This window comes from Brienomyrus brachyistius, chromosome 23 (genome assembly GCF_023856365.1).
Source record: "Brienomyrus brachyistius isolate T26 chromosome 23, BBRACH_0.4, whole genome shotgun sequence".
Lineage (NCBI taxonomy): Eukaryota > Metazoa > Chordata > Actinopteri > Osteoglossiformes > Mormyridae > Brienomyrus > Brienomyrus brachyistius.
The window spans coordinates 834,567-848,388 of record NC_064555.1 but is presented as its reverse complement, the minus strand read 5'-3'; the positions used below and the strand labels follow the sequence as shown (position 1 = coordinate 848,388).

At 49.7% G+C, this 13,822-nt stretch overlaps 1 protein-coding gene across 1 annotated transcript in view; it reads right to left on the bottom strand.

Moving 5' to 3' along the window:
- Positions 1-10,420, bottom strand: part of LOC125718782 (thrombospondin type-1 domain-containing protein 7A-like) — an 84,099-nt gene extending 73,679 nt beyond the window's left edge. Inside the window, exon 1 of the mRNA XM_048992859.1 lies at positions 10,008-10,420. Coding sequence (XP_048848816.1) covers positions 10,008-10,140 — 133 coding nt within the window. The 5' untranslated portion in view covers positions 10,141-10,420. The remainder of the gene's footprint in view (positions 1-10,007) is intronic.
- Between the last annotated feature and the right edge of the window lie 3,402 nt (positions 10,421-13,822).

Genomic DNA, 13,822 nt, shown 5'->3' with positions numbered 1-13,822 from the left:
CAAATACGACATAATAAGACCAAAGTAGCCGCGTGCTGCCAGCCGCCGTAAATAGATTCTCAGTGCTGAGCCTGCTGTCACTGGTGTTTTTTAAAGACGAATTTTCGATGAAACCCTTATCCTGTGCTTTCACAATCAGAGCAATCAGCACTAAACCGCGGAGGATTACATGACTGGCTCGTTACAGCCAAACCACGAGAAATATTTCACACGCGTTGATCATGTTACGCGTGATATTCCTTTTGTTTGGCTTTGTATGAGAAGCAGGAAACAGGACAAATGAAACGTGACAACTGACAGCTAACCCCCCCCCCCCCCCCCCCCCACATACACACAGCTCCCCTTTCTGTCAAAGATCTCCAGATTCACCACCAAGATCTCAGGGGCTGAGAAAGATGAGGGGTGGAGATGAGGGAGGAGGGAGGTGTGCACGACAGGAACATGTGCATATGTGTGTGTCGGGGGGGGGGGGGGGGCATAAGTAAGCCAGATTCACTGACGATCGTAATTATAACCATGACTATGAAGCCTGGACTCGTTATCTCTGAAATACCTTCTATCTTCTAGAAGAGACATTTACGTCACTGGAATGTGTCATTTTATCCTCTGCGTCTAAAATTTCATATTCAACTAAGATTCTTTGCCTGAAAATGCCGGGTTTTTACATTTCTTTTGATGAATTTCCACTATTTTTTCCCCCACGTCAATATAACCCAAGTGATCTATTTTATTAAAAAATGAATCCCATCAGGATGACGTGGCAGGGATTAGAAATGCGAGGGCTTCCGAGTTTTGCCGGCAGGTGGACGGATAACGTCGGTCCGCGATGGAAAAAAAACACAGGATACTGCCACCATCGATTGGAGGGTGGGGGGGGATTCTGAAATGTCACTGGTCTCCAGATGGGAATCCCAGTTTTTTGAAGCTGTCCAAATGTTCACATGGCAGGAGCAGATGAAAAGCTACACTGTAAATGTCACATTCGCTTCAAGTCCCCTTGATTACATTTTTTTTTCCCACCGATTCTTGCCCCAAGTACCGTTCAATATTCCGACCGCAGCAAGGATGGATCACGGAATCTCCCAAACGGGGAGGGGTGTCCAGGTATACGTCCGTTCCCAGGCTCACACAGAAGAGGCGGGACCTGACCTAAATTCCAGTTTGGGTGACGATGTACATCATTAGCAAAAAACATTCACAAATTTCACCATCTGTGTGCTAATCGTAAAATCACTATGGCGATTGCCCCCCGCAGTGATATCTTACAGATATTAACACATATTAACACCCCGCATTTTACCCAAACAAACAATATAAATGCACTGCAGCAATATCCTAGAAAAACTTGTATGTTTTCGGTTTACTGGGCAATATGGTATTAGCTTTAAATCCTCATGACTTTTTAAGCAAAGTTTGCAGATAAACAATAAAATAAAACCAGTAACCCGCCCTGCATTCCTGTATCAGTCAGTTACTGGGTCTTACTTTGAGCCCTTGCCACACACACACACTCACACCACACACACACACACACGTGCTGCAGGCCGCTTCTCGCTCCATGCAAACCATGCTGGTAAAGCTGCGATGGTGCAATAGGCCGGCATTTGGTGTTTCATGGTCGGGTGACATGTAGGACAGTGACATCGGCTTCCAGTACGCAGCTTAAAACAAACAGCGTCAGTCTGTCATGTGAGGCACAAAGTGTCTGTAGATAAGATGGAGAGGGGAGCAAAACATTGATGTTTTGCATGACAGACGCCCACCATTCTGGTGTCGCTTTGCTCTGCTCTTTTTCTCAGAGTAAAATCTGTCATCTGTTCTGTCATCCGGGCCTTTTTGTGTGGCCGGATTTTCACCTCATCAGCTCGTCAACATGGCGATGTTTCCCGTTTGAGACTGGCCAAATGAGTGCATATTTTCTGCTCCGCCCACCAGTTTTGGCAGGTGGGGGTCAGGCTTGAAGGGTTGGCATAGGTCAGATTGTGGTGTCTGTTGGGGGGGGGGGGGGGGGGGGGGGGTCAGAGCTCATACTTCACCCACAGAATCCATACTCTGCTCGGGCTCATGTGATTTCTCTCTGATTTCTGAGGTCACTTTACAAAAATATTATATTAATTACTGTTTATATCTACTAGGTGTAACATAAGATGTTGCTTGAGAAGCCACAGAGCCGGCAGAGGGATAAGATGGACTGGAGATGACGAGGTATGAGGTAGGCCAGGACCTGAGTGCGTTTGGGACTGACCTGCCCGCCGGAAAGCAGCTATGTGTGAACCATGCAGGCAATGCTGAGATAACTCTGGCTCCTTAGCTCTCCGGGCACAGGGTTTACACACAGACTTCTTTGATTTCCACATTACACATGTAGTCCACATTTTTTGCTCCGTCCCAGCTCCCAGCCAGACAGTCCACATTTTTGCTCCGTCCCAGCTCCCTGCCAGACAGTCCACATTTTTGCTCCGTCCCAGCTCCCTGCCAGACAGTCCCACATTTTTGCTCCGTCCCAGCTCCCTGCCAGACAGTCCACATTTTTGCTCCGTCCCAGCTCCCTGCCAGACAGTCCCACATTTTTGCTCCGTCCCAGCGCCCTGCCAGACAGTCCACACTTTTGCTCCGTCCCAGCTCCTGAGAAAATGTGGGCTGCCTATTGGACCCAAGGACTGGACTGGGGAACACTGATGCTTCGTTTGGGGCCCCTGCCATTTATATGCCGACAATGCTTGTGTCACTGTTTTTTTCAACAAGAACATCACTGTAAAACTGGAGGGAGGGGGCAGACATGCCTGGACCAGATGCAGTCAGGGACTGTCTCCTGTCACTTTCATACACCTGTATACAGTGTCTAAAAAAATAAGCCTCATCTCTGACGCACAATCCTCTGTAGACCCCAAAATCGTCACGTCCCAGTCCAGTTCCCTCTGGTTAAGACTCAAACAGCTGTCATGTGTTTTACCCCTCCCTCTCTGTCAAACGCCCCCATTCCGTCCGCCCACCCCCACGTCACATGCGTCTATTCATCGCCGGACAGAAGCAAGTCTCACGCCCTCTTTCTCCCGCGGTCAAACAGAGGCAAGAACGTGTCTCCTCAGTTTCCCTTTGTTCCTGGTGGCAACGGCCAGTTTGTTTTTCTCCTGAAGCTGCCATTTGTTCTCAGTTATAATGAAAGCGATTGTACTGGCCAGTATATAGATGATCAGATCGCCTAAGGTGGCGGGAGACAGCGGGTTAAACCTTTCACTGCCTTCTGCTGGACCAGGCAGCAAGCATGTGTGTCAAAGGCCCCCTCCAAACTGACCACAGATCAGTGCTGTGCGACTCGGTTCTGCAAGTGAATTATAATGAAACAAACCCTAGATGATGCCAGCTTCCTTTTGCTGTGGTTAACCGGCGCTTGAGTCAGAGTAGAGTATTGCTGGAAAGGCCTTAGATCCCGTACACAGAAGAACTGCACATGGCTCAGGGCTTGCGGACACTCGGAAGATGAAGGGGGGCTCTTCCCCTTTTGCCTGAATGCCACTTCATAAGTGATATTAAATGAGATTCAAATGAGATGCAAATATATTCTAATTCTGTCATGCTTATTGGACAGTTACCGTTCTCCAAAGTAAAGTATACGCTTTAATGAGTCAAGACGACTCACATTAAATGCACTTTATAAAGCACATACCATAATAATACCACGTCTGGAATTTGGTATGTTCTAGTTCAGAGACACATGAATCTGGATGTTGCTGTAATAACCATATAACTGTTTATGCAGCACAAGGCCATGGTTAGAAAGCGCGGTGTAGGGGGCACCATATATAGTCGTGTGCTATGGGAAATTTAAAGCCCCCCGGGTCTTATTCCAGGAAACTGGAGTGACCAGGGGAAAATGTGCGAACACTGGAAGAACATGCAAACTTCACACACATTCGCACAAAGTGGGGGCAAAATTCGAACCCCCAGCCATTATAGGAAGGAGCATGTAAGTTTGGTCGCCATTTCTCTCCTCCCCGCATACACAGACCTGTTCGATTCGCTCTTCATTACCGTCTGACATTTCCCAGTATGGCAGAGGAATGTCAGAAACCCCCACCCAGTGCTCGGAAACACCCCCCCCCCTCCCCCCATGCTCGCCCTCACACAGAAAACTAATGTGCCTGCTACGCGAAACCGTAAAACGAAGACGGTCTGTTTGATTTCTTTGGTAATTACCACGGCTCCGGTGGGAACTTCAGTACATTCGAGACGTTGGAGGGAAGAAGCAAACTGCGTGAATAATGAGTTCATCAAACCATCTCTGGCTTAATGGGATTCTGCCGCGGTTCGGGGCGCCGCGATGGCGGCCCAGCTTGGCTGAGTTATGATCTCCATCATGATCACCCTGTCGTCATGCTCCCACATCAGCTACTCCATCCTCATAAGCGCCTCCAGTCCAAAGCACGATGGAGAGAGGAAGCCGCCGGGGAAATATTACAGGGCCCAATGCTACACCGTGCATGACAGTCAGATAAAGGAGTTCGTCTTGGTGGCTTCTGGAAAGTTCCTGGCATCTTATAAAGAGAGGGGGACCTGCAGCCTCAGCCCTCTCTTCTCCCCTTACTGATGAGGCTCCAATCGCAAATACTTTTGTTCACATCACAGCAGGCCACACTGAGAGCTGGACCGGCGTTTCTGTTATTCCCACAATAAGACAAAGTTCCGATCGTGTGCCGGTCATTCGTGAAGCCAGAACCACCTCAGGACCAGAGCTGTCCTCAGGACCTGCAGCACAAAGTCAAGATGCACTGGAATCTGCCGACGTCTGGATTCACAGTCACAGAACTGGTGGAAGTGATCCGGCAGAGGAGAAACCCGACCCATTCCCTCAGAACTGAGAGCAGAGGAGAGGGAAGGAGGCAGCAGGTGACATCGCAGCTAAGGACATCAACTTATTCATAATCTTAATAAAAATTAACAAGGAAACTGAAGAAACTTAAGAATATGTGGAACTTCGCTAATTAGATATGCAACAGGACATAAGACATAAAACACACTCACACACTACCGAGGCGCAGAACGGACATCAGAGTTCAAATCCACTGAAATTCTAAGGATGATAGAAGCTGCAGATATTAGAGCAAACGGGAGATCAGATAATTACAGCGGCGCACACCCTCTTAGCGGGATGAAAAGGGCTGCCTCTCATATCGCGATTTCCGCGTTGTGGCTTTCATCCTCAGCTTCTCGGGACGGATGGTGACTCATTCTATCCACGTTTCAGGAGTTAAAAAAACCCTCTGGGTTTATCAAACATCGGCACAGTGGCTTCTGTCCCTACAGGGAGTCAAATATCCCAACTAGCCAGTCAGATTAGGTGACGAGATCACTGGGAACTCAAACCAAACTAGACCATCCCCGGAAACAATTCCTCTCTGTAGCTGAAATCACAGTGTAGCTTGAACAAAGATAGACAAAACATAAGTAAGATTCGAAGCAATTTATACATTTTTTTTTGGGAGGACATGGGATTTTTTTAACACCTTAGAGATAGCAGTGTTATTTCAAGCAGCTCATGTGAAATGGACTCACAGAGAAGAAGGGTTTGGCCGGTGTTCATTCTGACTCATCTCTTCTGTCGCTCACCGTCCATGTACCTTCTGCAGTCAGATGGACCTGCTCCACTCCGCCCTCCCCAGTGGTTACGAGGGCCTCTCTCTTCATTTCTATCATGCCCCACTTACATCATAAGGGGCCACATTCCTGCCAATCTGGCGAAGGGCTGAGTCACTCTCTGCACCCGTCTCCCTGCAGCACTCTAAACGAATCATTTAATGATACCCGCATTTGTTCCCAGCACTTGCTCTGGAGTCGGCTAAATGCCAGTCTCCCTCAGAGCAGTGTCTCTCAATCCGGTCCTCGGGGACCCCCAGACGGTTCACATTTTTGCTCCCTACTGGGAGCTGGGACAGAGCAAAAACGTGGACTGCCTGCTTGTCCCTGAGGATTGGGTTGAGAAACGCTGCCCCAGGGGCACACTGACAGAGAGAGGCGACCACGTCTGGTGGCAGCTGGGAAGTCGGGTGGGACAGGGACGGGGACGGGGGGGGGGGGGGGGGTTCACACTGACAGGCGGACTTCGCTGCAGGGCTTCAGATGGGACCAGTGAAGCAGAGAATGCTGGGAAGCATGATCCGCAGCGACTTCACGGGGAAGATGGGGACTCTGGAAGCGCATAATCACTATAATCTGGACACTAATACCAGTGTAAATCTGTAGATTTAGGGGATGGATGTAAACAAAGCCAGAAGCCTCTTCAGGGGTCCCAGAGAAAGCTCATACGCATCATTTTTAATTATGGTAAACAGGCAGCCTCTGGTTGGCGCAGAGAAACCGATTTCAGAAACGAAAGCGTTCTAATACTTAAGCCTGAAAGCAGTCAAAGGATTTATTTTTTTTTGGCTAACGAAAGTGGGTTAATGAAAACAAAAGAAGAATTACAATAGCAGTATAACAGGTAGCATTAAATAGCATATTCATGGCATTAAAATGAGAGATTAAGAACATTTCAATTACTATTTTTAACACTTGACTGAAATAGATATTGTGCTTTCTGTCCATTAACAATATTTGCCTTCAAAAAAACTATTCAGGAAGAAATCCACTCAAGGTCAGGATTTTACACAAAGGGAGGTGTTTTCCTCCAATTCAGATCGGCGAGGAAAGGACGGCTGATTTGACAAATGTGTCCATTCAACTGGAACTAATAGTTGTATACTTCATTGTTAATCAAATTTGTAGTGCTGCTTATTTATTGATTTCCCCGCGGATGCTGTTAGCTCAGCAGCTCGCCTGCTATCGCCAGGGCAGGCCAGTGATCTGACACGGGGAGGGGGGGCACAGGGGGTGTCCCCACAGTGGGGTTCAGGAGGCAGGGGGGTGAGAAGATGCCGCAGCCCAAATCAACTCCGTCTCTGGTAATTATGAGCACCGGAGAGTGGTGTGGGGCGAAAGGAGGGAGTGTGTTTGGCCAGAAGGAGTCAACAGCTACTGTGTGGGAATCCGGCTGAATGCAGGTGGGGGGGGGGGGGGGGGGGGGGTGTGCCACTGGGAAGCTCCCTGAGGAACAGGCAGGGGAACCTGCCAGCTATTTTCTCGTTCTCCCTCTTTTCTTCCCCTAAACAGACCCCAAACAGGCGCCTTGTTCCGCAGATGAAAGGCAGCTCCGCCGGGCCGGAGAGGCGGAACAGCCGGCTGCTCTTTCACGAACAGCAGGGCTTTTGACCTCTCAGAGAGGCCGGCCCCGCCCACCCATTTCCCCCTCCCCAATCCCCTTCCAGGCTTCTTCGTGCAGCATCTGGCCCTACATGTGTGGGGCCACGACACCAGGACTGGGGTGGGGGGCGGCGACCACAGTAAACAAAACAGCCGTGGCTTGCATCCCGTACATGACAGCTGCAGTGATAGTGTGCGCGTCAGATCTGGGGGAAAACGGGCCAAGTCCATCCGCTGGCGTCAGGCTTTCATTACACGGTATGGCACCAAAAATGAGAAATTCTACATAGAGGAAGACCATGCGGTGTCTCCTTCAGTCCTCTGTGTGCCAGAGAAATGCTCAAAGGCAGTACAATCAGTAAGTAATGGTCCATAAATGGGACTCAACTCAAAGTCAAAAAGCTGGACCAGTTAAAGTAGTGAAATTCAATGCTTGAGGAAGAACGTTGGGACAGGTTCACCCCATGAATGCCTCCCAAATGGTCCGTTATACACAGATGTAGAGAATACTGAGGGACTAACAGGTTAGTCTTATTAAAGGCCTTTAGGATGGGGGTGCATTTCTGCTGATGGGGCATTTTGCCTTTGGGGGGCTAAACGGACCCCAGCATCAGGGAGGCTTTCTGCAGGTCCAAAACAATGAAACCAGCCTGTCTGTCAGCATGTGACAGGGTCCTTAAATGATTCATAAGTGCTTCCCCATAACGGACGGGCTCTGAGCACTGGAATACACCCCCCCACCCCCCACCGTCCATCCAGGAACTGAGCACAATGTATGGCACTCTCTCCTAGGGGCCCCCGTGGCGTGGGGTCACACCGTTTCACACCATCACTCATATCCCACTAAACCAGCCTGAAATCTCCCCCCTCACCCTCTTGTGGTGGTAAAATAACCTGCCAAACAAATAAACACGTCAGAGCTCAAAGCCTGGACTGTGGCCTCCTGAGGTGGCTCCTCCCCCCTCAGTCGTTATATTAGTCAGAGCCCCCACGTTTAAGGCCTGGACTGTGGCTTCCTGAGGTGGCTCCTGCCCCCCCCCACCACAAAAGCCAGTTCACATCCTATCAAGCCAAGCTGCCTTTAAAAAAATGCTACAATCTTTGCCCATCTGGCAAACCTCCGTGGCTTTTTAATGCATGGGGACCCAGGACAGTGGAAAGGACACCCTCTGGGAGGGGTGGGGATCTACCAAGTGCCCCCGCCCCATAGAAAATTCATCGATTGGCCAGAGGCAGTGTGATGGCTGGGCATGGGGGGGCAGGGGGGTGTTACTGTGAACCCAGGCCTATGTTGAGGATAACCCTCCTGTCTGCCTGTCTCTGCCCTTAATCTCCCCACTACTGCTCCTTTGATGGCAGAAGCCTGAACATCCCCACTCTCCCCAACCCCCGCACCCTGATCACATGGTTCTGGCCGATGGCCCTGAAGAAATCTGGAACTGTGAAATTGCAGTAGGTCTTTCTTCAGGTCGTATGTCTTTTAAGTGAGTGTAAATCTTGCACCGAACACAAAATTAAGTTTCCAAGCATTTTTGGATTCACAGCTGACTCCTCATCACACTGGGCTCCTCTCCCTGATCGTCACTGTCCCTGAATCCAGAGAAAGCTCTCAATTAATCCCACGGATGATGCTGGTCCACCGTCCTACGCCCAACGGTTTGCTGATCTTTCTCCATTCCCATCTGGGACCCCGATGCGTCTTTGCATTGATCTAAGGCCATCTGACCCCAGGAAGCAACTGAAACAGCTCATCGATTGGTGAAATAGGCCATTGATCTGCTAGGGGGTCCCGGGACACTCGTTGAGCCTCAGCAGTTCCGCCCAACCGCTCGCAGCCCCCAGCCTCACCCCCACCCCCCAGTATGACCACCGCGGTCACCTCTCCGTGCAGGATAACCTCACTGATCCATGCGGTGAGACAGACACCATTTCAAAGAGCTGAGCACAGACAGTCGCATCAGGACCACAAATAAATACGTTGTAGTGTGTTTGCATGTCGATGCGTGCGAATTAACAGGGGATTTTCATTACACGGCTTTGCTCGATCCCGGCTCACGCGTATTACGCTGTTCATGAGGGTTGTATCCCTGTTTGAAACACACAGGAAGGCTGTCGGTACCACTCTGACGATACCCCCCACCCGACCTCAGGTACAGGCATCTCTCCACACACCCAGCTTCACAGAGACAAAAATAGACAGTCTCGGACAATGTGCAAGGGAGCTCCAGTGGGAGACGTCCTCCAACCACCCCCCCCCCCCCAGCGCACCCCCCCCCCCCCCCCAAGAGCAAGTGAAATGCACAGCACATCGCAGGCTGCGGTAAACACGCGAAACCAGCATCCCACAGAGACACATCCCACTAGGGTGGGGGGGGCAGCACACTACATTCCCTCAAAATTCAACAGATCACAGTCCCAAAAAAAACACAAAAAAAAACTCAGTGGAGAAAAGCTTCAAAGCTCAGGGACCCACATATGAGAAACTTTTGTCTCATATGTTTGGACAGACGTGTAGGAGAGACAAGCAAAAACATTCCCCTATCAAATAAACAGGGTTTGTGGGAAATCACATAAATCAAAGGAGAAGCTTCACCGTATAGAACAAAATTCTACACAATAGCCATGATGCTCTCTAAGAAACAGCTACTGCTACCTGCCACCTACAGCTACCTTTTAATCTGAGCCTTTCCCAGCAAATATCAGTTTTGGTGTGGGAGGACAGTCCCCCCACAGCCCCCAGCACCCATGCAGAGAGGAGTAGACGGTCGTACCTGTTTGCCAGACGTAGACAGACTTGGCTTCCTGCGTCTGTGCCTGGACGTCCCAGCCGGCGAGGCTTAGCAGGACAGCTCCGCACAGCCAGGGGAGGGTCCCTCCCAGGGTACCCCCACCGCTTAGCCGCATGGCTCCACCGAGGCGTGTAATACCCCCACAGCGGAGAAAAAAAGGGGACCAAAATGGGACACCAGCACTTGTGCTGCCAGAGGAGGAAGAAGGAAAAGGGAGCAACCGCAGGACTGCTGCTGGCTTTGTCTCCTTCCCTCAAAGGGCTCCGTTACTCCTCCAGGAAAGGTAACCGGGGCGACGAACGCTCCCGCGCGCCTCTGCCTGCTGTCCGCACAGAGAGGGAACAATAGAGTCCGCTGCTGTTTCGGCTGCTGCCTCCGCCGCCGCCGCTGTGCCCTGCGTGTGCCGAGACTCATGCAGCACCTCCCCTCGCAGGGTCTGCGCACACACACACACACAGATACACACACAGGCGCCTGCGCGTGAACACACACACACACTCAAGGGAGGCTGCTTCACCCACCCCAATGCAAGGCAGCTGGCTCTGTGGGGGGGATTGGGGTCGGGGGGGGGCAGGGGGTATTTGCCTGTGGTGTGTGTTTGTGGGGGGGGGGGGGTTACTGCTCTGGGGAGCAGGTTATTCAGAAGCCAGGGTGAAACACAAGCTGAGAAGGAGAGCGATTAAAAGAGGTGTCCCGAGATTGAAGGATAGATGAGGGCATGTGTGTGTGAGAGAGAGAGAGAGAGAGAGAGAGAGAGGGAGGATGAGATGGGGGGGTGAGAGGGCTATAAAAAAACTCAATGGGAGGGAGCGAGATGGCAAAATTTTGCTGAAAGAGTATAGTGAAGATCCCTATGAATTATTGATGACACTGCAGGTTGACCTTGCGTGATATTCAGGCCAAATATTCAACGTGAAGGTGCAGCACCAGAGAGGCGTTTAGATGGGTGAGAAGCGGCAGCGAGGGGCTTCAGACGACGGGGAGCCGGTTACAGACGGCGCCTTGTGCAGCCATGAAGCTCCAATCAAATCCTGTAAGGAGGTGGGACTTTATTATTCAGAAGTATACTTGGGGAATTGTAATGTTTTCAAGAGACGCGAGACTTTGTTCAGGATTCTGAAGGTTACGTTCATTTACTGCATTAAATTCAAGCAAGAGTAACTGAAATCATTGTTCATCTAATAGTTTTTTTTTTCTAAGTCTTTGTGTGACATGTAGAGGCGCACATTGATGGGTTTGAGGTCGGGGGGTGACAATGATGTTCCAAATTTCACAGCACAGGCTGTCAGAAGAGAAAGGACCCGGCCTGGACCTCATCCAGACCCGGCTCTGAATCACACCCACTGCTGTCGTTTGACACTTGTTACATTAACAGAACAGCTCACCCCAGCCCTATTATCACCCGCCTCTCCCAACACACACGGAACGGCCTCCCCAGCTGATGGCTCCTTTGGAGTATGTCTGCGCTTTACTATAGAGATTGAGTAGTACAGGCTGTTTATTTTACAGTGCAGCCCTTTACAGCCTGTCTCTCCCATCTGGAGAGCGCCCACTACAGGCTGGGTAAATCTACACGGAAGTTCCTCCATTCTTTGGCAACACCACATTCTAGTAGGCTGCTTTCTCCGGCGATTTTATACTCATTGTTTAACAAAACAGCCCGCTACGCCCAGCCCGCTATCCCCGCCCACCCTTCTCACAATCATAATTATCCCCATTGCTATTTGGGGGGGGGGGAGTTCCTTTGTCTCAGACACTACCGCCTTTGTGTCAGGCACCATCAGCCACTTCTGGATGCTTCTGGAACCTTGACCCCAGTGGTGGGCAAAGGATTCCACAGGACAGCTTTCACCCACGGTCACAAACATGTGATCACTGAGTCAAGGCATTCGTACTCCACTGTACTGTTGCCTGCTTAACTACATCTATTTAGGTGTAGTGAAAAATTTTAGCACTAGTATATAGGACCGGCGAGTGTCTAACCCAGAGGGTTTTCATCAGGTGCCCCAGTGTCTTATCGATGTACTAATGTCCCTAAATGACACAGTGTCTGTGTGTCTTGTCATGAACTGGCACCCAGTGTGTCCAACCGGACAAGTAGTTATAGAAAATGAATGGATGAAGGATCATTGTAAGTTTGACCTTGGACTAGACTCCTGAAGGTTCAGCTGGGGCCTTCTCTGCTCGCCTGACCTGAGCACCAATGAAGGGCAGGTGGGTGATCCTCGGGCCGTCCCCTCGCCCGCTCATTCTCCTAACGGTCCGGCGCCCTTAGTGGGGAGAAGCCGCTTTATAGATTCATTGCAAGAATTGAAAAAGAAGGGCGGGATCGGATTATGGATTCCATGGCTCCAGATGAAAGCATGCTGAGAATGAGATTAGCCCTCACAGGAGGAGAGGCTGAGAGGCACGGCTCTGACAGGCAAATACCGACACTGAGGTCTTAAATGAGATAATAGGACGCAGGCAAGAGACTGTGGGAGAAGAGCATCAAGGATGGTGGAACAACCTACGCACTCATATAACACATTTACCGCTCAGGCTACGTAATGGAATATAAAATGCATTAAATTATATCATAAATCCATCCACCCATCTTCTACCGGCTTACCCTGTTCAGGGTTACATCCCATCCCAGGCTGCAAAGGGCAAAAGGCCACACCCTAGATGAGATGTATAACCTTCAAGCCAAAACTAATACATATTATTTTGATATTTTCCATCTTCTGTCACCCTGTTTTTAAATGGTTTAAATCCTGCACCCTGAAACCCAAACCTTTCCATCTATTCTGCTCTAACTTTTCTTCAGCCCTGCAAATGAACACAAAAAGACTAACGAAGGCGATGAGTAATTACCCAGTTCACCTCGTCTAGCAAATGTTCCCATTTAATGTTTGTTTTCTTCTGCTTAATTGGACAAGGTATGAACGCGGATGAAGCTGCTACCCATGGCGTGTAATTAACCGCTCGACAGCAGACTGGTGAATCCCTTTGCCAGGCGATGCTGTCGGACAAAAGGTCACCGTACGACGCACCTGCCCTGGCAGTCACACGCGATGCACTGCAATAATTTTTGTTGCATTTATGTCATATTAAAAATATCAGAAATGCAGCATCGCTTTAATCAATGCTAAAGGACAGATACCTGACAGTTAACAATGTGTCTTGCTTAAAGCCTAAGCTTAAAACTACCCCGGTTTCACCCTCAGCCAACAGTTGACTTTGACTTTTTTAGCATTCAGGCTAATTGGAGTGCGCTAACTGGAGTTTTCCGTCCTCTCGGGCTATTAAGCTATTAAGATTAAAAGCTAGCTGACCACGTTTGTCACCAATTTGCTCAAACGGCTTTCATCTTGCTTTGTCCGCTAATAGTTTGCCGGGTTTCACGGCCTGACATGGAAACGCTAATGAAACGAGTGAAACGTGTTAAATTGGGAATTAATTGCTACTGCCCAGAGACCGACATCATTGTTTCCCAGTACGTAAACAATGACAATTAAAAAGAAAATTCGCAGATTGATAGTCGACAGCATAAACCCCAGATCGTTAAATCATGAAGCAAAAATGACAAAGGCTTGATGATACGGGAAAAGGGCAACACTGATATGCAGAAGGTGTAGGACCCAAATCTGGACGTCAGCAGGATGCAGCTAAAAGTCCAACATGATCCAACGTGATCAGTGGCAGGTCCATGACAGGGATGGAACACAAACCCATCCCAGCAAAAACAGCCAGAGGATGCAACGCCTACAGGTTTCCAAATGCAGGAGGGAAAGACACACAGGCGACCCAAAAAA